The sequence below is a fragment of the Zea mays genome, chromosome 6 (genome assembly GCF_902167145.1).
Source record: "Zea mays cultivar B73 chromosome 6, Zm-B73-REFERENCE-NAM-5.0, whole genome shotgun sequence".
NCBI classification, from domain to species: Eukaryota; Viridiplantae; Streptophyta; class Magnoliopsida; order Poales; family Poaceae; genus Zea; species Zea mays.
In genome coordinates, this window is record NC_050101.1 from 160,420,193 (window position 1) to 160,445,796 (window position 25,604).

Consider the following 25,604-nt stretch of genomic DNA (forward strand, 5'->3'; position numbering starts at 1 on the left):
ACTTTGAGCCACAATACAACCAAGCAATATGAAATACAACATGATCAAAGGTATGTGAAAAACATGCAAGTGTGCAACATTTCAATCCATGTTTCAAGAGTCTAAGGTATCCAGTTCACTCCTCAACTCACAAAACCGCTTCTCATCTAAAGGCTTAGTGAAGATATCGACTAATTGGGAGTGGGTGCTCATATGGTCTATCACGATATCTCCCCTTTGCTGGTGGTATCTCAAGAAGTGGTGTTGGATGTCTATGTTCTTAGTGCGGCTGTGTTCAACCGGATTCTCCATCATGCGGATAGCACTCTTATTGTCATATAGGAGTGAGACTTTGCTTAGATTGTAACTTAAGTCCCTAAATGTTTGCCTCATCCAAAGCAATTGCGCACAACAATGTCTCGCGATAATGTACTCTTTTTAGAGTGAAAGTTGCCTAGAGGGGGGGTGAATAGGCAAGTTAAAACTTTTTCAACAAAAACTAGAAGCAAACTGGGTAAAACTGAATTGATCTCGAAATTCACCCAGTTAACTTTGGAAATGAGATGTTCTAGTTGATCCACAGGGTTCAAAATAGTAGATCTGAGAAGGGCACTTCTCAAAATCCACACACCAAATATATATAAACAAATCTTCCACGCAATGGTGAGAGAACGAAGAACACAAACAAACACAATGAGCAAGAACACAAGAGACACAAGATTTATCCCGAGGTTCGGTCACACCACCAAGGTGCCCTACTTCCTCGTTGAGGCGCCCACAAAGAGCCGGGTCTCTTTCAACCCTAATCCTCCCTTTGCCAACCACAGAGGTCAAGCCCACACAATAATCTTTGCTCAAACGAGCGGGTAATACAAACTTTCTTGTGGTCTTCCACAAGATTTGGAGACTCACAAGAGACACCTAGTCGTCTAGGAGCTAGAAGCTCCAAGAGTAATGAATCCACAAAGAACTCGATGTAGTACCAAAGCTCGAATCAAGAAGAGCAAGAGAGATTTGGAGATGAAGCACAAAAACCGCAGCTCTCAAACTCACTCAAAGATTTCTCTCCAAAGATTTGAAATGGGAGAGGCAAGAGGTGTGTGAGAGAGAGAGGGAGGTGTTTCTCAGGTTGGGAATGAAGTTTTGTGCGTGCTATTCTGTGGGGAGAGAGGTAGGAGTGAGTATATATAGGTGGGGCTCCAAAACTAGCCGTTTTTGACTTTTCTGCCCAAAAACCGGTTGAACCGGTCCCAAAACCGGTTGAACCGGTTTTCAAAAAGCTGCGTACAGCTTTTTTGGCTGACACAGCAGACTGGCAGAAAAAAAGTGAACAGTGCAAAAACCGGTTGAACCGGTTTTAGAACCGGTTGAACCGGTTTCCACCAGACAAAAACCGGTTGAGTGTCCGGTTGAGTGTCCGGCTGAACCAGTATTTTGAAAAAAAGGTGAACAGTGCAAAAACCGGTTGAACCTGTTTTAAAACCGGTTGAACCTGTTTTTTCAAAAATCAATTTTGGCCAAGATAGACTTAAAAAGGTTGTACTACATACTTTCACTAAGGATTAACAAGGGTAAAATGGAAGTTTTAGATCAAGGATTTTGAGCTTTAGTACCAACACCAACCTTCTTTATGGATCCCCCTTGATAGTACGACGATTCCTATACTCAAGTCAAATAAAATATAATTAAGTAAACTCCTTGAGTCATTGGTGTCTCAAGTGTGATTTCTCCATGATGTTGCTTCATAAGGATCACAAACATCTTTGTCTCACCTTTTGAAGCAAACACAAATCGAGCCTGTGACTTGTGCCATTTCACCATATATGAGTTCAAATCATGGCTTCAAGTCACCTTACTGATGCATCAACATGTTGTAACTCTTCATAGCTGATTAGTTCATCGACTTAGTGCAAGTACTCTCTTCTTCACCTTAGCCATGGTATCTCGGTCTACAAGCCGTCGCTTGGCCTTCACCTTCGCTTAGTTCCTCGAAGCCCTTTCCTTGCTATCTTCACCCTATCAAGCCATTCTTGAGTCACATCCTATTGAGCATCCATTGAGAGAATCATTTCTTCAATATTGTGAACCTTGCTTGAATGTCATCTAGATATAACTGCTAAGATCAATCAAGCTCTAGTTTGATTCTCATATATTCATATATGGACTAATAGTAATATGGTCAAGCTAATTCACGATTCCTCATATCTTATTCACTTTGGCTTGACCAATCCTCCTAATCACTTCAACCTCTATTATGATCATATTTATGCATAGTGATTTCTCAGGACTTGTCCATATATTCAAACCAATATAGAGACCATATTATATCCATTTGCATTGTCTCACTGGTTATTTGACCTTGTGTTGAACCTTGTTCACTGATCATTATACACTATTCAAGTATGTTCATCATACTGAATTTCCTGTTCAACACTTAGCAAACTTGTTAGACCTTTAAATGTGTTGTTATCCAAATCACCAAAACTCACAAAAGGGATGAATGCACTTTCAATCTCCCCCTTTTTGGTGATTGATGACAACACATTTAAAGCTTACATAAGATTTGATAAATAAGATTTTGAATCCTATGATATAGTTTCCTCCCCCTAAATATGTGCATTTCAGAAAATACCAATTTTGTACTCAAATGCCAAAATGCCAAAACCACATATTTGGGTCAAAGTATGGATACAACTTATATCATACTATTCATAGGATGCAGTGCGTCATAAAATAAACGTGATGCTCATGACATAGTATGCACTCATCAACTTTCTACATCTTATGTTTTTCTTATGACTTCCCCTTTTTTTAATTATTTCTCTCCTTTTTAAAGTCTTCTAACACTTAGTTACATAAGATTTTTTTTAATTATTTCTCCCCTTTTTAAAGTCTTCTAACACTTAGTTACATAAGACTAAAGGTAAGCTTTAATGCAAAATTTCTCCCCCTTTGTCATAAATCTCCAAAAAGGATACAAAGAATATAAAGGGTAGAAATTATGATTGAGCAAGATGGGAACACACTATCATGAAGAGGGTCCTTCGATGGCACAAAGGTAATGGAGAAGTGTCATAAGTGATGTACCTTTGCGTTTTACCTTTTCAAAGGGGTGTTCCACACTTGTGTTGTATTTAGAGTTCATTTTGCAATCTCTTGTTGGCATAATTGTGACATAGGTCCAAGATATCAAATGAATATTGTCATACTAATTGAAAGATAAATCTTGATACCTGGAGTCTAGATATCACCTAGCATTTTCTTATCATAACAAGAGGCAACATGAAAATTGCACAAGTATGAATTATACAACTAGTGATCATGTACGAAAAATAGCAATTGAAAACCACCAATTGATACAATTTGATAGATAATCAGATCACTAATTGCATATTAAACTAAGTTCTCCTCAAGTTTTAGTGCACACATATATATGAATTCAATTGATACCTGTTGAGAGTACTTATTTGCAACTTAAAGTACCATTGGCATAAAAGGAGTATCAATTGAACATAATCATGTAACATAAGAAACATGTGCACTATTTAATCAATTAAGTTCTAGACAGGAGAATCTATAAGCTATGCTACTTCAGACATTTGCAATCCAAAAGGATGTGATACATATTTACCAACTTTAGATGATGTTGGAGTAGCATATACAAGAGAAACTCATTCTCTTATGAAATGTATAGAAGATACATTTATTGGAGCAAAGAATCTTTGAAACCCATCAAAATTTGCAGTGGAAGCGATTGTCTTTGCTTGAAGATTCCTTTCTAATTTGAGACTACACACATAATAGACTTGAAAATGAAGTTAGTCTCAAAGATTCAAATTATAGACCATTCTCCCCCTAAATGTGTGCATACAAGTGATGAATACTTGTTTTACTTTATGCACTTGGACTTGTGAGGCCAGGGGATTAAGTTCTACAATTTGAACCTTGGTACAAATAAAGTATGAAAATGTGAAATTGTATCAATTGAAGAAATTACTCATAATCAAAAGGTATACTAATAGACATGATATGCAATATTTTAAGCCAAGATTCTTGAGAAGTTAGCATGTTTGACTCATATCTCACAAAGATGACTTAAGACTAACTTATGACATCACCACAAGAGGTATTAATCAAATATCTAGAGATTCTTTAATCGTCACCACAAGTACAACCTCATGGTGTGACTTAAGATATTGCATATACATGCACACACTAGCATGTAAGAGCCTAGATGCATAAATGTTATACAATAGTTCATGGAGTGACACACCTTTGTTCTACGCCACATGGTCTCCATTATAATCATGAATTTTCATCTTAGCTTTTGATAGGCTTGATTCTTTACAAAGCAAGATAGTTTTCATTGATGTCCATCAGTCTTCATCATGACTTGGATTGAGTCAATTTAGCATGCCAAAGAGAAACTTATCCTCTTCAAAAATCAACAGAAACTCATTCTCTTCAAAGAACTACACAAATTCACTAAAAGAAAATGTTAGTCTTTTAAGGACACAGGATATAGAATGAGCTTCCCCTAAATGTGTGCATCAAGTACTCGAATTACTTGTAACATGCACTTGATTTAATTAAGATTCTTAGAGGGGTTCATCATATATCTTGGCCAGGGCATAATAAATTTGCAACAATTGAAATCATGCTAGAGAACACATATCGTTCCCCAATAGAACTAATCCATGGGGTGACATGTGGTAAATATTTGACCATTTCCTTGGAACCACTCATCCTCATTTGATGTTCTCCAAGGTGTGAGACTACAAAACATGAACTTGAAAGAAATCATTAGTCTCACAAGATATAGGCTAAACTCTCCCTCAATTTGTGCATGCAAGAGTACACAAAGTACACTTATGCACATCAACAATACGAGGTTAAAGGAGATGTTTGTACTATATCTTGGTTTAACATAACATGCTTTACATAGATGATGAAAATTAAACCAATTGAAAGTTTAAGAACTGAAAGTATATCAATTGAAATTCTAAAGGGTAAAGCATGCTAATATGAACCTCAAACCTCATAATGAAGGATATCATATAAATATGTCACTACATCTTCATTATTTGGTTGACAAAAAGTGTAACTCCCTTCTTGAATCACTATGATTTCTTTTCTCTTTATGATTTCATCCAACCAGGCAATCTTGAACTTCATTCATCTTGGCATGGTTCAATCATACATGATATGAGACCCATTGAAACTCAATGATTGAAATAACCAAGACTCTTATATCCGTAGATTTTGAATCCATCTTGAAAGCACTTGGAAGGACCTTGTTCAAACACTTAGAAAAGAAAGCATTAAAAACACATGGGAAGGTTTCACAAATGATGATCCTTATATGTGGATGAAAATGAACCATCATTCTTGAAACCAAAAGGATAGACTAAATTCCTTTAAATTAGTGCACACATATGGTTGATTTCAAAGTTATATGCACTATTGAACATTTTATAATGCAATGAATTTAACCTATACTATGGTACATCCCACTAAGGATAGAATACTAAAACAACTGAAGGATAGGAAGTTTTCATACCTTGGCCTCTTATCGACTTCATCTTACTTTAGTTGAATAGTATCCTTTAAGCTTGTGATTTATCCAATTTAAAACAAGCACCATCTCTTAACATAGATTTTCTATGGATAAACTCAACACAAGAGATGGCATTAGTAGCACAAGCACTAGTTTCTTATTTAGCAACCCTTTATATGTGAAAGTCAAACGAGTTGCTAAAATAGAGAAACCTCGTAATATGGACTAAATTTCCCTTGAGCCCTCATGCACAATATATTTTGAATGACATGGATAATATGCATGGTTGTTCAATGAAGTTTAAAGGGCTGACTTAATCCATATTATGGTGAGTGTCTAATATGGAAGAATGAAATCCAAATTAACTAGATAGAAAATACGTCACACAATTTTGGATTGTTGACCATATGATAATATTCATTAATCTTCCAATTGGACCTTTATTTCATAATCAACAACTGATGTGTATCCTCAAGTGCTTCTTCTTCCTTAGTGGCTACACAAGTCACAAAAGAGATAAGATTTGAAAATAATATGCACTTGAGATTCAGTTGTTACCACCTTGCTACTATCTCCAAGGATGATTTATACATTCATTATCGAGCACCCAACTTGATCCATTGAAGGAGTGATCCTGCAAAACAAGTTTAAGCTACATATCTTGGTACCCAATTTGAATTGGGTCCTTTTGAGATTAGTAGTAAGAGCCTTGAGTACCCACACATTCCTTATTGTGGCCTTTCTCTTTGTGTAGTCACCCACATATACTTGACAACCATCTTACATGGTTTCAAGTCAGTATTTAATCACATAGATAAAAAGCAAGAGTTAAGAATAGGAGCCTTTTCTCCTTTTCTTGATACATCGTTGTGTTGCCTTCTCGATGATGAACCTAGCTTGACCTTGTGTGCACCTAGCTTATCAAGGTTAGTCGCATAAGCATTCATAACATGAAGACAAGTTATGCATGGAATTTACAACTTAGTGATCCAATTCAATGTGAAGCATATGGATACCGATTTAAGTAGATTTCTAAGATATGAAAATATGGGTTTCCAAATTTTAGAGAGTATGAATCACTAATTGTACCTTTTACAGTTTAAAAATCATATCCATGTTAGTGCATATGTATGTCATGAATATCAACAAAAAGATTCTTATGCACTTTTAGATTTAACGATAAGGGAATTTTAAACTGCATCAAGAGTAGCTATTTAGAAAACAAAGATTACAATCCATATGAATGAGATACAAATTTACCATTTTGGATTGTCTTAGTATAGCTTACTCAAGGGAAACTTATTCTCTACGACACAAGATATATATAATGTGCTCCCACTAGATATGTGCATCAAGTATTTGAATGACTTATCAAATGCACTTTCAATTCAATGAAGATTCTCAAGAGGAGTACATTACATATATTTGTCAAGGCATGAAAATTTTGCAATGAATTAACTTATGTCTAAGAATACTTACCACCATATAGAATGTACCATTTGTTATACCAATTGAAAGGTCTTGCTATATGAGATGGTGTCATCTAAGTATTCTTCTTGTCTTCATTCGTGGAGACTTCCTTCTTTAGCTTGTTATCTTTTTTCCTTTTAAAACTAGTCAAAAAGCACTTTGAAAAGAGGTATTAGTAGTACAAGGAAGTATTTAATGAATGATGATATTTATATATGAATGGCAAATAAATCATCATTTATGAGGCATAAAGGCATAAATTAAATTCCTTCTAAGTTAATGCACATGGAGCAGTGAATTCACAATATGCACTAATTTACAAATTTAAGCCAAAAGGAATTTAACCTTCATATTGACATTCCTTTCAATAGAATATATTATTGCCAATTGAAAGAATGCCACTTGGAAGGAACTAGTATTGATCAACTACCAATTGAAGCAATTTGTTCCATACCTTTGCCTTGAGCATTCCTAATCTTTCTTTTAGGTGAAGATTAACCTTTAAAGCTTGTGATTTTACCAATTGAAAGAGCACAATCTCTACTTATTAATTTCCATGAAATATCTTAAAAGAGATTGTATTAGTAACACAAGCAATAGTTTCCTATTTAGCAACCTCTAGTATATGAATGACAAGAAGGTTACTAAAACAAGGAAACCTCATGATATGAACTAAATTACCCTTACAAGCATCATGCATAACATCAAATGTAAAAAAAATATGAAAGTAGCATGATTATTTAATTAAGTTTACATGGCAAGTTTAATTCATAACATGGTGAGTGATTAATGTAGAAGACTCAAAACCAATTTAAACAAGAATGAATACTTCACATAGTATTGGTTCAATCTTCTTTGAATGTTGAATGGCACACTCAATTTGGGAAACACATTCTCATGTTGTGAAACTACATAAATCACTTAGATAAAAACATTAGTCTCACAACTCTAGTCATATAGAGAATTTCCCTTTTGGTAAGTGCTTTAAGAATTTGAATTTCTTACTTAGCACTCTATTCATTTAAGAACATGGGATAATCCTCTTTATGTCTAGGTCATGGCAATAACACGATAATTAATTTGAAATATGCCACAAGATACATATAATCAATTTAAAGCATGTAGATTGTCACAATATAAAAATATGAACTTGCAATCTACCATATAATTAGATCCTTTCCAAAGCAAGGTAAAATCTCTTAAGTTCATTCTCAAGTGCTTCATTTTTCCTATGTGGCTACAAAAGACACAAAGGAATATACCAATTAAAAGCAATGTGCACTTAAGAATTAATTGTTACCATCCTTTGGATATCACTTGGTTGTAGGCCTTTTGCTTGATTCCCACAAAGGTTAATCCTTATTCCCTACAACACAAGTTCTTGCTAGAGATGAATATGAAGTTAGTGATATAACAACTCAATTCATCTTTGGGTCAATCTTAAAGGATAGACAATGTAAGATTGATAGCTTGAGATAAGAATTGAGTTAAACCGCTCAAGCACCCCCAAAGCTTCATATCATCTCTGGGTACCTGCAAAACTTATCAAGTACATTTTGGTACCCATTTTTGGATGGGTCCACCAAGGTTAGCTAATAAGTACTTAGGCACCCAAATGGCCTTTGTGCTAGTTTTAGGTGAACTAATTACCTTTCTAGCACAAGTGTCATTTTTGGGTCTCCTAAGCGAGTATGAATGAATTGACATGGTAGGCTTAGGATACTTACTCATGGGACAATCCTTGCAAAGGTGTCCCTTTCTTCGGCAAGTGTAGCAAATATGATTTTTAATTTTGCAAGACTCCTTCTTGCCTTGCTTCTTGTTTGCTACATGGTTAGTGAGCCTCTTTCTTTCCAAATTTAAGCCACTATCTTTTATGTAGGGACATGACTTAATCTCATGTCCCTTCTCATGACATTGATAACACTTTCTAGTGCATCTTCTCTTATTTGAAAGAGTGGCTTGTTTGTTACCTTGTGTGGAGCATGTGGAGGCGTGGTTGAGGCACTTGTCATGAGCTTTGTCTTTCTTCTCTTGATGTTTGCTCATGCCTTTCTTGGAAAGCTTGATATTCTTTTGAAGGGGTTTTGTGCATGCTACGGTTGTCCCCTTCTCAAGCTTTTTCACCATATTATCACGGTTATCTTGAGAAGGTTGAGCATGACATTTTCCCTTCAATTGAGTCAAGCTCCTTTTTAGCCTCTCATTTTCTTCCTTGAGCTCATTGTTTTCTTTTGCATAGGAAACATTACTTGTTCCTGAAAATTCTAGCTCAATGGAAGATTGGCTTTCTTGAGAGCAACATTTGTTAGCACATGATAATATAGTTTCTATATGAGTACATGTGCATATGTGAGGTTGATAGGATTTCAAATTAGTTAACACAACCTCATGAGCCATTTCTAACATGATATGTGAATCCATAAATTTATTATGAGAGCACACAAGCTTATCATGTTTTTCTTGCAAAGCTAGATTTTCAATATTTAGCTTTTCTACCGTGTTCTTGAGCATAGCATTTTTATTTTCTAATTGAGCAATATATGATGAATGATTAATAGCTTTAATTTGCTCAATTGAAATGTCTTCATACCTTTGGACCAAATCATCATGAGAGCACTTTAGCTTCTCATTCTCTTTGGTCAACTTCTCCAAGTCTTTGATTTTTTCGATGAGGATATCTTCTTGCTTATGAAGCATTTCCTTTTGTTCTTCCGCTCTTTTCATGAGTTTGAGCAAGCTCATCCGGTTCTTCTTGCTTAGTTGAGCGAAGAATTTTTGAAGATCTTCCTCATCTTCACTATCACTTTCTTGCTCCTCCTCATCCTCACTTTCGCTTTCACTATCACTCCCATTAGCAATAAAGCACATATGAGAAGTGGATTTGAAAGACGAACCTTGTGAAGAGGTGGATTCATCGTTTGGTCTCCATCGATTATTTTCTTCTTCAATTTTGTTCTTCGCCTCATCTTCCTTCATTTTGAGGAACATCCTTTCGGCGATTCTCATGGCAAGATCTATTGCCCTAGGATCAACATCTGCACCAAAAGATAAAGTCGAGGCAACCTCAACTTTTTCAAGCTTAGAAGCACTTTCGTTTCTTAGTCCCCACGACATGATCTTTTCCTCACGCGGTTAAGCGTTAGAACGAGGATTAGGCTTTGATACCAATTGAAAGTTGCCTAGAGGGGGGGTGAATAGGCAAGTTAAAACTTTTTCAACAAAAACTAGAAGCAAACTGGGTAAAACTGAATTGATCTCGAAATTCACCCAGTTAACTTTGGAAATGAGATGTTCTAGTTGATCCACAGGGTTCAAAATAGTAGATCTGAGAAGGGCACTTCTCAAAATCCACACACCAAATATATATAAACAAATCTTCCACGCAATGGTGAGAGAACGAAGAACACAAACAAACACAATGAGCAAGAACACAAGAGACACAAGATTTATCCCGAGGTTCGGTCACACCACCAAGGTGCCCTACTTCCTCGTTGAGGCGCCCACAAAGAGTCGGGTCTCTTTCAACCCTAATCCTCCCTTTGCCAACCACAGAGGTCAAGCCCACACAATAATCTTTGCTCAAACGAGCGGGTAATACAAACTTTCTTGTGGTCTTCCACAAGATTTGGAGACTCACAAGAGACACCTAGTCGTCTAGGAGCTAGAAGCTCCAAGAGTAATGAATCCACAAAGAACTCGATGTAGTACCAAAGCTCGAATCAAGAAGAGCAAGAGAGATTTGGAGATGAAGCACAAAAACCGCAGCTCTCAAACTCACTCAAAGATTTCTCTCCAAAGATTTGAAATGGGAGAGGCAAGAGGTGTGTGAGAGAGAGAGGGAGGTGTTTCTCAGGTTGGGAATGAAGTTTTGTGCGTGCTATTCTGTGGGGAGAGAGGTAGGAGTGAGTATATATAGGTGGGGCTCCAAAACTAGCCGTTTTTGACTTTTCTGCCCAAAAACCGGTTGAACCGGTCCCAAAACCGGTTGAACCGGTTTTCAAAAAGCTGCGTACAGCTTTTTTGGCTGACACAGCAGACTGGCAGAAAAAAAGTGAACAGTGCAAAAACCGGTTGAACCGGTTTTAGAACCGGTTGAACCGGTTTCCACCAGACAAAAACCGGTTGAGTGTCCGGTTGAGTGTCCGGCTGAACCAGTATTTTGAAAAAAAGGTGAACAGTGCAAAAACCGGTTGAACCTGTTTTAAAACCGGTTGAACCTGTTTTTTCAAAAATCAATTTTGGCCAAGATAGACTTAAAAAGGTTGTACTACATACTTTCACTAAGGATTAACAAGGGTAAAATGGAAGTTTTAGATCAAGGATTTTGAGCTTTAGTACCAACACCAACCTTCTTTATGGATCCCCCTTGATAGTACGACGATTCCTATACTCAAGTCAAATAAAATATAATTAAGTAAACTCCTTGAGTCATTGGTGTCTCAAGTGTGATTTCTCCATGATGTTGCTTCATAAGGATCACAAACATCTTTGTCTCACCTTTTGAAGCAAACACAAATCGAGCCTGTGACTTGTGCCATTTCACCATATATGAGTTCAAATCATGGCTTCAAGTCACCTTACTGATGCATCAACATGTTGTAACTCTTCATAGCTGATTAGTTCATCGACTTAGTGCAAGTACTCTCTTCTTCACCTTAGCCATGGTATCTCGGTCTACAAGCCGTCGCTTGGCCTTCACCTTCGCTTAGTTCCTCGAAGCCCTTTCCTTGCTATCTTCACCCTATCAAGCCATTCTTGAGTCACATCCTATTGAGCATCCATTGAGAGAATCATTTCTTCAATATTGTGAACCTTGCTTGAATGTCATCTAGATATAACTGCTAAGATCAATCAAGCTCTAGTTTGATTCTCATATATTCATATATGGACTAATAGTAATATGGTCAAGCTAATTCACGATTCCTCATATCTTATTCACTTTGGCTTGACCAATCCTCCTAATCACTTCAACCTCTATTATGATCATATTTATGCATAGTGATTTCTCAGGACTTGTCCATATATTCAAACCAATATAGAGACCATATTATATCCATTTGCATTGTCTCACTGGTTATTTGACCTTGTGTTGAACCTTGTTCACTGATCATTATACACTATTCAAGTATGTTCATCATACTGAATTTCCTGTTCAACACTTAGCAAACTTGTTAGACCTTTAAATGTGTTGTTATCCAAATCACCAAAACTCACAAAAGGGATGAATGCACTTTCATAGAGCTCCAAGACACAAGGGTCCTACTCAAGAATTGGTAAGTCTCGGATGTGCTCTTCCTATCTACCTTGCATCCGGCATAATCAGCGTTTGAATACCCAATCAGATCAAAGAACCATTAGAATACCAGAGCCCAACGCGAGAAAAAATAATTGTGTTAAACTAACCCTCCACCCACCATTGGCTTAATTTGTTGTGTTAAACATTAGGCTCAAATATGAGGGAAAGGGGCATGTCGCCCTCCCCCTAGGCGGTAGGCACCCGCCACCCCACCACTAAGTAATAGAGGGGCCTACCACCCCTCGGACGGTGGGATCGAATCCCTTGATGTCAAAGTCTCCTAACGTCAGGTCACTTCTTGTGGGCCCTGGACCCACGCGGCAGTGACCGCACGCGACGCCAGAGGATCCCAAGCCCGGACGATTGGGATTAATCAACGAAAAAATAAAAACATATCTAGGTCCCTGCCACCCCACTGAAGGGCAATATGTAGTGGCGTAGCTAGGGCGTATGCCAGGTATGCCCTGACATACCCCATGTGTACCTCGTATACACTATATATATACAAATATATTTATAGAAAAAATATCTAATGTTAACGTATTGTCTAGTAGCTTGTGATTTTTTTTGTTCAAGCCTATAGCCTTAGGCCTTATCTAACGAAGTCTCGGGATGGCCCGCAGAACGGAAAACACAATCATAAAATCGACAATCCAACATTTGATCGCTTAGATTTTTCGTCGGACGTGGCTCGTGAGATGCACCTGAATGCTAAACTGCTGGATGTAGGCTTAAGTCAAGACATTGATTATATCTCTTAGAAGGCCCTAGTTAAAAATTAGATAAATCTTCTTTTATGCCTACACTATATTTTATAAACTATCATTGTTTTAGACTAAATATATATTCATTAATTAATCCATGAATGTAGTTTGAATGTATGTCTATATTCATTATCATTCATTTGAATGTGGACGGATAGAGTATTATAGTCTGAGAATATTTTTAACTCAATTTTTAAATTTAAGACTCATTATTATTTTTACTTAATCTCTAAATATAAGATTTATTGTGTAATTTAGTGTATGCATACTAAATAACATTCAAATTTAAAAACTATCATTGAATTATCAAATGATTTGACCGAAATAATTTGATCAAATATATATATATATATATATATATATATATATATATATATATATATATGTGTGTGTGTGTGTGTGTGTGTGTGTGTGTGTGTGTGTGTGAATTTTAGCTGGCATACCATATAGTAAAATCCTAGATACGCCAGACACTTATTTCTGTATTTTCTGGATTCGAGGTATAGTTTTGAAATTTTGAATATTTCAAATATAAAAATGAACAGGACACATGGCAGTTCACCATTTAGAGTTCTGGGATGACATTTTTTTAGTGTCTGGCTGCCACTCTGCCAGGCAACATCCCAAGCCCAAGACTACACTTCTTTTTTATAGGAATCTGAAAACTTCATTAACCTTCGCACATCATTAAGTCGCGGCAACCAAATCTGATACAACGTCTGGAAAATTATACATCCAAATCAACTCTTGACTATCAGAACCAATAGTAGTGAGATGATGTGCTACCTTGTTACACATTCTAAGCGCAAACAACACTTTAACATCATTGAAACAGGACAAAATCAGGAACTTAAGCTCCCTAATAATCACTCCATCATGCGAATCATTCCAATCATTCGATGTGAGGGCATCTCGAAGACACAGTCTGTTTCAATCTCCAGAGTCATCATACCTTGGTTTGAGCAAAATTCAGGGCTTTTAAACATGCAATCGCTTCAGATTGGAAAGGGCTAGCAACTGCAGCTATGAAACCTGCTCCAGTAGCTATACCTTTCCCTTGATCATTCCTAACCACAAAACCCCAGCCTCCAAGATTTACATCCTTCCGGTAAAACCATCAATATTTATTTTCAGATATCTTGGGCTCGGTTTTGACAGGGTTTCGTTGACATGGGGAGCTGATATATGTTCCTTGTTAAAGAATTCCAAATATTCATTACAAAAACTCTGAAGTTCCACATCTAGCCGATTGGGATTTTTCTTTTTCTCGTCTGCATTAACAACATTCCTTTCAGTGATTAAAACCCAGAGTAGAGTGATCAATTTAACTTGGTCTTGAGCCTTGCGATTCTAGATATAACAGAATACTTCTTGTGAAGAAGGTAAGGAAGCCATATCAGATCTTGCCTGTTCAAGATTCAGCTCATGCCAGACTATTCTTGAGGACTTACATTTGAAATTATATGTAACGCATCCTCATCAAATCTATAGCATAAAGGACATCTAGTATCCAGTGCTATTCCTCTTGACTGAATCTTTCTCTTGAACGGCAAACTATCATGAGCTAGACGCCAAGCGAAATTTTTTATTTTGTTTGGGCATGGAAGGTCCTAGATTTTCTTCTAAGGAAAACCTGTTCTAACTGCTGGATTATGAACAGTAATCTCTGTACTTGTCCCCTGAGCACTCGATTCAGCTGCTACCTGCACCTTATAAGCTGACTTGACACTGAAAATTCCTTTTGGATCAAAATGCCATCCGATAAAATCATCTATATCTTCATATATAGGGATCGCAAGGATGGTTTGCACATCATCATAATGGAAAGTGTGTCGCGCTAGTTCTTCATCCCAAGTTCCTGTTAATGGATTTATAATATCTGAGACTCTTTCAAGCAGATTTTGTCCCCTGTGCGTGCAAGATCTTCTTGTTGTCCCTCTAGGAATCCAAGGATCAGTCCACATGTTAATAGATCGACCATTTCTCACTCTCCGTATCATACCTTTTTTCACCAGCTCAATCCCATTTTGAATGCTGCGTCAAGTATAAGAAGCCCCAGCTTTTGCTTTGACATGTAAAATGTCCCCATCAGGAAAATACTTAGCTTTGAGAATTTGTGCACAAAACGAATTTTGATTTTGAATTATTCTCCAACCCTGTTTGGCCAACATTGCAAGATTAAACGCATACAAATCACGAAATCCCATACCTCCTTCATCCTTAGGTTCGCAAAAGCTTTTTGTAAGGTCAAAACAAGACATAGCATACGTTGGAATAGCTTGTGTCACTGCCTTAATTAAAATTTCTTTTCCTGCCACAGAAAGCAACCTTTCTCTCCATCCTTGAATTCTTTTCCAGGTCCTCTTCTTCAAATAACTGAAAGCCTTCTCTTTTGAACAACCTATATGGATTGGTAGTCCTAAATACTTGTCAGTCATGGCTTCACTGGAAAGTTGGAGAATTTGCTTCATTTCTTCTTTAGCTGTTGTACACACATTTCTACTAAACATGATGGATGATTTTTCCTTATTAATTTTCTGCCCTGAACAAGCCTCATATAAATCAAGAATATAATTCAAGTGATGAGCACTGGCTATTATGGCTTTCATCAGAATAAGAGAGTCAGCAAAAAGGAGATGCGACACACTAGGAGCCCCATTGCAAACTTTAATGCCTTGAATATGATTGGATATTTTAGCTTGATGCATAAGAGAAGAGAAACCCTCTGCACAAATGAGAAACACATAAGGGGACAGAGGGTCTCCTTGTCTTAGACCCCTTCCCGGTATAATTATCTCAGTTAATTCATTATTGACCTTAATGTGATATTTGACTGACTTTACACATTTCATGATCAAACCAACAAAAAATCTTGGTGAAACCCCAACTTTAGCATCATGGCCTGGATAAAACCCCATTCAACCCGGTCATAAGCTTTACTCATATCTAGCTTCAAGGAAAGATAGCCATCTCTACCCTTCTGCTTATTTTTTAAAAAGTGGGTCATCTCATAAGCCACAAGAATATTATCCGTAATCAAACGACCAGGCACAAAAGCACTTTGGTTCGGAGAGATAATATCATCAAGGATGTCTTTTAAACGCAAAAGAAGAAATAGAATCAAACGTTTGCTTTCAGAAGAAGGTAGCTGGGTGGAGGAGAAGAATTTGGCAAGCTATGTGGAAACACAATATAAATCTCTCTTCCAGTCTCAAGGTGTCAATCGTTTAGATGACATCATGAACAGTGTGCAGCGACGAGTTTCACTGGCAATGAACATAAAACTGATGGCAGCATATACTGAGGATGAAGTTGATAAAGCTCTGAACGCCATTGGTGATCTAAAAGCGCCAGGTCTGGACGAGATGTCTGCAATTTTTTTCAAAAAATTCTGGTCCCAAATTGGAGAATGTATTGAGGATGAGGTGTTGCAAGTTCTTAATGGAAGCCCAATGCCGGAGGGTTAGAACGATACTAATGTGGTGTTAATCCCCAAGATAAAAGAACCTCGTCGTTTGAAGATCCAAAGGATCTTCGTCCTATTAGGGCGCGTTTGGATCGTTTCCCAGGGCTGCCTGGCTCGCACCATACCAGCCAGGTTACAGCTGGCCTGGTTGAGTTCCTCCAACAGCCCAGTGTTTGGTTACTCGGTCAAGTCGATCCTGGCTGCACAGAGTCTATGTTTGGTTGCTTGTATGAGATGCGGATTCAAATTGCAGATGCAAGCACATGGACGTTTGGTTGGCTGCATGCATGTTGTTAAAGTCACCTCTTGCATACATTGGTAAGGTTACCACCACAGACCAAGAGGGGATAAAACAGCTAATGTAACCATTATTACATCAATTTGGAAACTAAAATTGTAATGATTAAAGCTTGAACTAATATTACAACACCTCCTGCAAATATTATTACATCTTTAATTGTAATAGCACTAGCTTTGTTCCTAAGAAGTACTGGAACTTCCTGTTGTTTGTCCTCATTGTCGTGACCATTGAAAGCTGTCATCGCTTCTTCTCTTGAATTGTATCTTTTGTAGCAAGCTCCTTTGCAACCATTTACTTGAGCATGGCAAGCTTCCCAGGAAGAGTAGACACCAGTTTGACGGCCAACATGTACTACGTACCAAGCCATAGCTGTAAATTTTGTTAGGACACTTCACAATTTGAGGTAGTATCATAGAATGATCATAGGCCATTTATTGTGCTCAGTAACTGAACTGGTAATTCAATACTTACAACACAGTTAGGTAGTGGTTTGGTAATCATCATAGGCAATGGAAATCATCTCAGATCAAGATATCAAAATTTGCCAATCAACATAGGCAATGGAAACCATCTCAGATCAAGCATGAAAATCACATACATCATAGGCAATAGAAACCATCTCAGATCAAGCATGAAAATCACATACATTACAGGCAACAATCTGACTGATCGTAGGCAAAGGAAAGAACAGAGGCAAAGGAAACAATAGAGGCAAAGGAAATTAGCTCATGCATCAAAGTCATGGTTACAAATGCAACTGGAACTTTGAATCTAGGTCCACCACATCACAGGCAACAATCTGACTGATCACATATGCCTTCAACCTCTCAGTACTCCAACAACCCAGCAAAGGATCACCCTCAGACCTAAAGACCCCCAGAAATTAGTGACCTTACAGACAAGCAAGTTGTCTCACAGCAAAAGCAAAACCTCTCATGGTATATGTTTGGCTACCCAAAAGAATGATCAGTCAGTTAGCATAATATGCATCTACAGGAAGTAGTTCTTGGCTAGCCATGTCCTTAGCCACAGGACACGATGGGAGTCAGTCATGTGGACAAAAGCATCCCCCTGCGCCTTGTTGTCCACCAGATGAGAGAAAGCACAAATTAAAGCTTCCTCACTAAATCCAGGCATATACATGACTGCAACATATAGGTCAGGATTAATCACCTCCACTTTGGTCTCACGAATAGCAGCTGCCACATCCTTGACAGCATCTGTCATTTTAGACAACATCAGAGTGTCCTCATCAGTGAGCACACCCCTCTTCCTCTTATTGCCTACACCACTACTACCTTCTTTCATATCCTTTGTTGCCTCACCAAGGGAATCAGTCTTAACTGACTTACCACTCTTGTCTTCATCAAGGGAATCAGTCTTAACAGAGCTAGTAGCAACCTCGCATGGAGATCCTAAAGCTTCATTTGAACCCATAGCATACTTCCCAGTTGCTAATCCTGTCCCAAATATAGTCATCATCTCCTTATAGTTTTCTATAGGCTTGTTTAAGAACTCAGCATCCTTAGGGTGGGCCTAAGTATAACATTCAGGACAAGTTAGGCATACAATACAAGTGGAAAAAGGAATGCCACCACTGTAGTAATGTTCAGGACAAGTTAGGAATAAACACAGACCTTAATGTGGCCATTGTAGTGCTCATCCTCCAGACTTATCATGCATAAGTCTTCATCCCAATTGGCACCACTCAACTCTCTTAATTTTGCCACCCTCATCCACCTCTGTCTCCATTTACGTAAGTGGTTGTACACCTGAGTACCGGTCACCTCACTGCCAGACTTAGTAATGTTTGGTGAATGACCCTAAATCTTTGGTTGTGGCCTACTACATGAAGAAACATTGCCACTTGCTCTTCTATAGAACTGTGTATGGTGTCCCTTAGCAAGTTTCTATCCCTAAACAGGTTACACAAGTTGAAGAATGGAGCTCTACGCATGCGCAGCATGCTAATACATTCTACATCATTGCAATTGTAAATTTTGTTCAGGTTTGCTTGCCTTTCCTCATCCATAGCACTTAATGGGCCGTATGTGATTTGAGGACGCGTAGCTTGTGCCACCCTAAGCCTACTCATGAAGTATGCATAAATAACAGCAACAAAAGCAGCCGCTTGATTGACAAGCAGTGTTCTCTGATCCATAGGTTCCATCTAATACATAGCAAGAATGGAAAATGCATGGCTCAGAACATGTTCTCACATAACAAAATGAAACATCAATGACTAAGATATGTGCTCAGATAACATAATGAAACATCAATGACTAAGACATGTGCTCAGATAATAAAATGAAACTTCAGTAAGGGACATGAATCATATGCAAAGTTTCAACACTAATCCACAGGGAATCACAAGATCTAGGGCGGATTTGAGGTTACCTGCGCTTTTTGGTCAAGAACCCTAACCGAGATAACCACGAACCCTAACCAGATTCCAACAGATCGAAGGAAAGGGGAAACACAAAAAATGTTAGGAGCGACCACAGATCTTGCACATCCCGAAAATGAAGAAGGAAATAGCACAAAACATCACCTGCTCTCACCGACAGAAAGAAATGAAGAGAGAAAGATGAAGGGACGAAAGAGGGTTGCGACGCCACAGAGGGGTACATATACCAGAGATTGGCGCGAAAGGAGGCGGTAACCCTAGGAGCTTCCCGCGCGAACGCGGCTGCATGGCGGGAGCCGCCTTTCGGAGCGCGCGCTCGCCCGCTCGCGTGCGCAGCCAGCCAGGCCGAGGAGAAACGAGAACTCCAGGCGTTCCGCCGGAGCCAGGCTGGGGAGGGGGTATTGCACGAGCGCATGCAGCATCTGGATGCAGTGCAGGCAACCAAACACCCTAACATAGGATTCCATGGGCCAGGCTGGGCCAAAACCAGGCAACCAAACGCGCCCTTAGCCTTTGTAATGTACTATATAAAATTATCCTAAGACTACACTTCTAGGTGGGGAGAAAACACGACAATTCTAGCTGAATAAAAGGTTCGAAATGGGCTAGTTGGTCCAGTTGCACGAGGTCTTAGCTCGTCCTTCCTATCCAACACCCCTGGTCTCAGCTCGGCCGGTTAGACTATCCACAGCGGTTTTTTCTAAATTTTTCCCTTTATACTATTTTTTTTTTTGCGTCACATCATCAACATTCCATCCCTTACTTTTTTATCTCCCGCAACGGTTTCCCCTATATTCTCTCCCTATATCCCACTACAACCATAAAATATCATTTCCTATACCTACTTTTCATCTACTATCAATTTTTCTCTATCTAATAAATACTCACGTGTATACAAAACGACGCAAGAGGAGCCGCTGGCGTTACCCTAAATCTAGCGGATCACTGTGCATCACGCTTGTACTGTAGCAGTTGTAGCGGTGAGCGCTGCATCATATAGGGTTCCTCTGCACACCCTAAACCAAAGGGAGGGGGCGCCTGGCGGGATGCGCTGCATATAGCCTTAGGCCCATCCTTTATCTAGGGCGTTAGGCTGTCTCCAGCAACGTCCCCTAAATTTCGTCCTCTAAAGGAATATTCTCTGTCTTTTACAGCACACTCTAAAAGATTTTATCTTCTATATCATCTCAGTCTCCAACAACGTTCCTTAAATTTGGTCCTCTATAGCTACAGTATTAACAGAATACACAACTACCTTATTTATTCAACGTTAAATAGTCGTATTCAAATTCAATCACGACACCTTGGCAGTCTAAGCTACAAATTTTAACCTTGTTTGCCAAATGACCAATTAATCATCACATTACTCGTATGATTCATCTCGATTCATCCAACAAACTAACGATAAAATGTAATGGCAAAAATCAAACCGTTTTCCACAACAAAAAACATAAATCGTAGGACCAAAAAAATCACTGCTTGGAAGGATGCATCGGTTGCCTAAGGCCGGAGACTCGCTGTTGTACGAGGAGATGGGCGCGCACAGGCACACCCGCGTGAACGACGCCGCCACGTTCAGCGACGAAGACCTGCGCAGCTTCCCGGGGCCCCTCGCCAGCGCCGCGCCCTTGCCGGCGGCCGTCACCCCCGATGCCGCCGCCGCCTTCGTCGGCGATGCCTTGGCCCCGCACGCCGCCGGCTGCTTCCAGACGAGGAGGAGGAGAACGCGATGGCGAAGGCCGTGGCGAGCCTGGTGGCAACGAGGGGCCCCAGGACGCTCCACCGAGGACCTGGCCCTGGCCGGTGGAGACCAGCACGGCGAGGTTGAATGCCTCGGGCTGGGCAAGGGCGGTAGCACGGTGCCTGCCACGGAGAGGAAGTAGACATTTCAAGGCGCAGGAGAGAGAACCGGTCGGCGTTTAGCGGACGCTCAGCAAGCTCCACATTTGACGTCTCCCGAACGAGTGCTAAAATTTAGCGTGCAGTTTACTAGATGTTGTTGGAGTTAAAAAGAAGTCTGACGTCCGCTATATTCAAGGTACCGGATCCTTTACCGGACCTTGCTGGACACAGCCTTAGGACCATACGGGGCTGCTTGGATTACTTGATGAGGTCTGTGTCAACTTGCCGAGCTAGGAACTTGCCCTGGCCGAAGTGAGTGTTTGATTGTATTGCTCATATCATCCACCGAGGAATCATGCTCCCGATACCCGTCAATAGGAATGTAAATGATATGGAATTAAGGATAATGTTCGTCTGTATTCGTATTTGATCTGTTTAAGAGGACTAAGATCCGTTCTATATTCGAGTTCAAGTATTCAGTATTCGATCCGTATCCGATCTATATCTATATTCACATACTCAAAGTTGAATATTCAAAATGTCGGCATTCATTTAAATTTTTTCGAAACAATTCGATAACATTCGTATTTGATCTAAATCTGAAAAAATATAAAAACAAATATAGAATGACTAGACGAGTAATATCTATCTGTATTCGATCTAATTACATCCTAACCCGTCAAGACATATTCTAGATATACTATTATGATAAATAATTTATATACTAAAGCAACTTGTTTTATATGTTTACAATAAAATTTGTTTGATATTTTCTGATTTACCATAAGTTTTTATAAGTTTTTTGTTTTAAAATTTCAAAGATAAAATTCCCCCAGAAAACAAAACCCTGTCGTTGTCGCAAGTTGGCCCAGCGTTTAGGCCCCCGCTGGAGGATAGGTCGGCCCAACGCGACGAAGCCTAGGGCGCGAGCAACAAATGAAAAAAAAACCCTGGCGTTTTGGCCTACTAACACGTGGTCCATTGCACCGTTCCACGGAGTTAGGTTATAAACGATATGGATATTATCTGTTCATATTCAAATTCGATCCGTCTAAAGAAGTTGAGATCTCATCTGTATCTAAATCAGGGTACTTAATATTTAATTTGTATCTATATTTTTAAAGTTAGATATTTAATATGTCGATATCTATTTAAATCTTATCCGATACACTTTGATAATATCTGCATCTGATCCGAATCTGAAGAGAAAATATGGAAACAAATATGAAACAACTAATATCCATATGTATCCGATCCAATTACAACCCCACACTGAGTCGTCTACTTCACACTCGAACCCTCATATATTTCTCTATCTTTGCAATCTCGAGTACGTGTAAATCTTTTTATCTCTATTTCTTCTCTACTCCTTTAAAGCACGAGTTTCGTGCATCGTGTATCATGCGTCATAGATGAAAGGAAAATGGCCTCAACATTTTCTATAATCGATTTTGATGTATGATGTCCATCACAAACCATATGGACTAACTAGTTTGGCTAGTGGATATTTTTATCAGGTGCATAAAGCTCACATCAATATACAAAGAAAATGACTTGAGGGAATTCTACAGAATTTGGAGCATACAGGATCTGGTGTAGCCAGTGGCGCAGCGGACACTATCCGGTGCCCTGGCTGAGCACCTCGCGAACTGGCCGCTCTCGGGTTTTCTCGGCGCTCGTCCACTAAAATTCATCGGACTGTCCGGTGTGCCACCGGACTGTCCGGTGAGACAACGGAGCAACAGTCAACTTCGCCCAACGGTCGACTGCGCGACTGCGCGCGCAGTCTGCAGTACCAGAAGTTAGATGACAGTCTACGACAACAGGTCACACCGGACTGTCCGGTGTGCCACCAGACTGTCCGCTGCCACAAGAAGACAGAAGACTTATATGGTCAACAGTTCCAAACCCCAACGATCGACTGACGTGGCACTCACCTGACAGTGAACAGTGCAGTGTCTAGTGCACCACCGGACTGTCCGATGTGCCCATCGACAGCAACGGCTGGAATAGTGACCACCACCATTCAAGTCATCAAGCATTGCAACTTCCTCATTCAATACTAGAGCAAAAGAATAGACTCCAAGACTCAATCAAAGCATCAAATCCTCTCCAAGTTCTAAAAATCAAGTCAAGTGCTCAAAAGTGTTTAGTGACTTGAGAGAGGGTGATTTGTGTTTCTTTTGTTTGTCTTGTTGCTTGGTTGATTTCTTCTTCTCATTCAAACTTCCCAAAAGTTTTGTAAAGCAAGCAAGAGACACCTAATTATGTGGTGATCCTTGCGGGGTCTTAGTGACCAGTGTGATTAAGAAGAAGCACTCGACCAGTCTAAGTGACCGATTGAGAGAGGGAAAGGGTTGGAATAGACCCGGCCTTTGTGGCCTCCTCAACGGGAGTAGGTTCCTTGGAACCGAACCTCGAGAAACAAATCATCGTGTTCACTTGTGTTGATCTTCACTCGATTTGTTTCTTTCCTTTCCTCTCTCTAAAAGTTCTCTTGCTCACATCGTTTTGAGTTTGCTCCCAAAGTTATCCGCATTGATTGAGCAACTCATTGCAAGAAGAATTATCTTCCGCACTCCGAATTCACATTTGTTTATTTCTAACCCTAACCCCGGGTGAAGTACGTGTTCAAAGTTTATATTTTTCAGGCTTCGCCTATTCACCCTCCCTCTAGGCGACTTTCAGTAGATCTATTTTTTCTCATATCTCGTTTAACTAGATAAGATAAGTCTTATCTCTTGCATGCGTAACCAAACATGGAACCACCACGAGCGCTTCCTCCTTCTCTCCATCTCTTTCTTAGTCTCCGCCTCCTCACCTAGATTCTTTCGCACTACTATAGAGGACATCGACATTCCCCCGCCGGCAAACACCTTGAGGCATTCCAGATATCAAGTTTAGTTTTATATTCGTTGTTGTCAAATAGTTTGTGAGATATTAAGGTCGATAATAATATATGTGATAATAATATATGTATTGTTCGTTTTATGTAATTGTTGTGCACTAATAAATTATTAAATTATGTGTCGTCGCAAGGTATGGGCATTGTACTATGTCCTTAACATAGCACTGGTAGGGGCGCCCGGCTGATGGCCGATTCTGACAGGGGTAGTCTCGCTAACGGCGATGAGACTGTCTCCAGCAAATCATGCATATGGCCGTACAAAACACTGTTTTGCAATGTATACAACACTGTTTACAGTGTGAAGTTTGAAATAGGAGGTAAGATAGAAGACATAATATATGCTGGAGATAGGAGGCAAAAGGGCTTCCTATGGTTGAGGCATATCCATTGGTGGTGGAATCATGTCGGGAATTGTCTACTGTGTTGGTTCTACTTGAGCCGGTGGTGAAAGTTTGGTCTAAGGTCAGGATGGCAGTATAGAGGAGCGGTGAATATTCTTTCTAAAACTAATTAATAAATATAAAAGACAGATTTTTTAAAAATATCCTAGCCAAGACTACACCCCTCTATCTAAGATCATAAGCACCTTACAAAGATTCTAGTTAAGTAATTAAGGTACTAAGCTAGTGGGATCTCACCTAAAATATTGTAGTTAGTATAAACTTATCTCACATAAAAGACAGATTTGGCATGCTTCGCGAGGAAAAGTCCCACCCCATGTCCCATTTTTCCAGGCTCTGAGACAAGAAGATCATTGTCGACTTTCATTATATGATCCTCGAGGCGTACGAGACCGCTATGTGGTGGCTGCGGCACCACCACACCAAGCGCGGCCATCCAGGGCCAACCATGAGGGTGGGCAGCGTGTGCGGCCGCCATAGTTGAGAGGGTCTCACGTATCCAAACTAGCATGTGTAGTATAAACTTATCCCTTTCTATAGCCTCAGTCTCATCTTCTTAATGGGAGCGGCAATGCTCTCATGGACATCATCATCATGTGTGTATGGGACCCCCTCATGGAGGAACTCGTGATCTCCTAGATGGCCAGCTAAGGCCAAGCTACCAAGGAGGCTGATAAGCTGATACATGTTCCCTGGCTAGTTGGCTCTATGCATCGTCTGAGTCGTCTCATTTACTTTTGTTTCCTTGGCAGGCTGTCAATGTAGTATGTGCCCCTTGGCTTCGCGCCTCGTCTACTCTTGTTTCCCAATCCATGATCCCTAATTTTCGATTTGTCTCTACAAATTTTCCCCATGATTTTATATAGAAAGTTGTTTAGAGGATTTGTCTTGTTTAAATGTTTAATAAATAGTAGTCACAGATGTTATGAACTTAATGTCATATATAGGGCCTCCATATGGATTTTTTTGCTTAGTGTCTTCGAAATCTTAGGATCAGCCCTGTGGCCAGCCGCCCTGCAACGTGTGACAACCTCTCATGGTGGTGGGCTCACTACAACTTTAACCATGTGTTTCTCATGGGGGGTGTTGCTGGAGGGTGGTGTGGGCAACAGACGCGAGGGCAGCAAATGTGTGTTTTCTCTCTCTCTCTTCACCGTGAATAGTACTTTCGAAAGTAAATCACAGATCGAACCTAGAAATTACATATTGT

At 39.4% G+C, this 25,604-nt stretch overlaps 1 protein-coding gene across 1 annotated transcript; it reads right to left on the reverse strand.

Annotated features, from left to right (window-relative positions):
- Positions 1 to 16,825: 16,825 nt before the first annotated feature.
- LOC103630398 (uncharacterized) lies at positions 16,826 to 19,710 on the reverse strand. The gene is made up of 3 exons (XM_020540139.1): positions 19,522 to 19,710; positions 18,474 to 18,659; positions 16,826 to 18,372 (listed from the first exon to the last, which is right to left on the reverse strand). The coding sequence occupies exons 1-3, from the start codon at positions 19,708 to 19,710 to the stop codon at positions 17,827 to 17,829; spliced, it is 921 nt and encodes a 306-aa protein (XP_020395728.1). The 3' UTR covers positions 16,826 to 17,826.
- Positions 19,711 to 25,604: the final 5,894 nt, after the last annotated feature.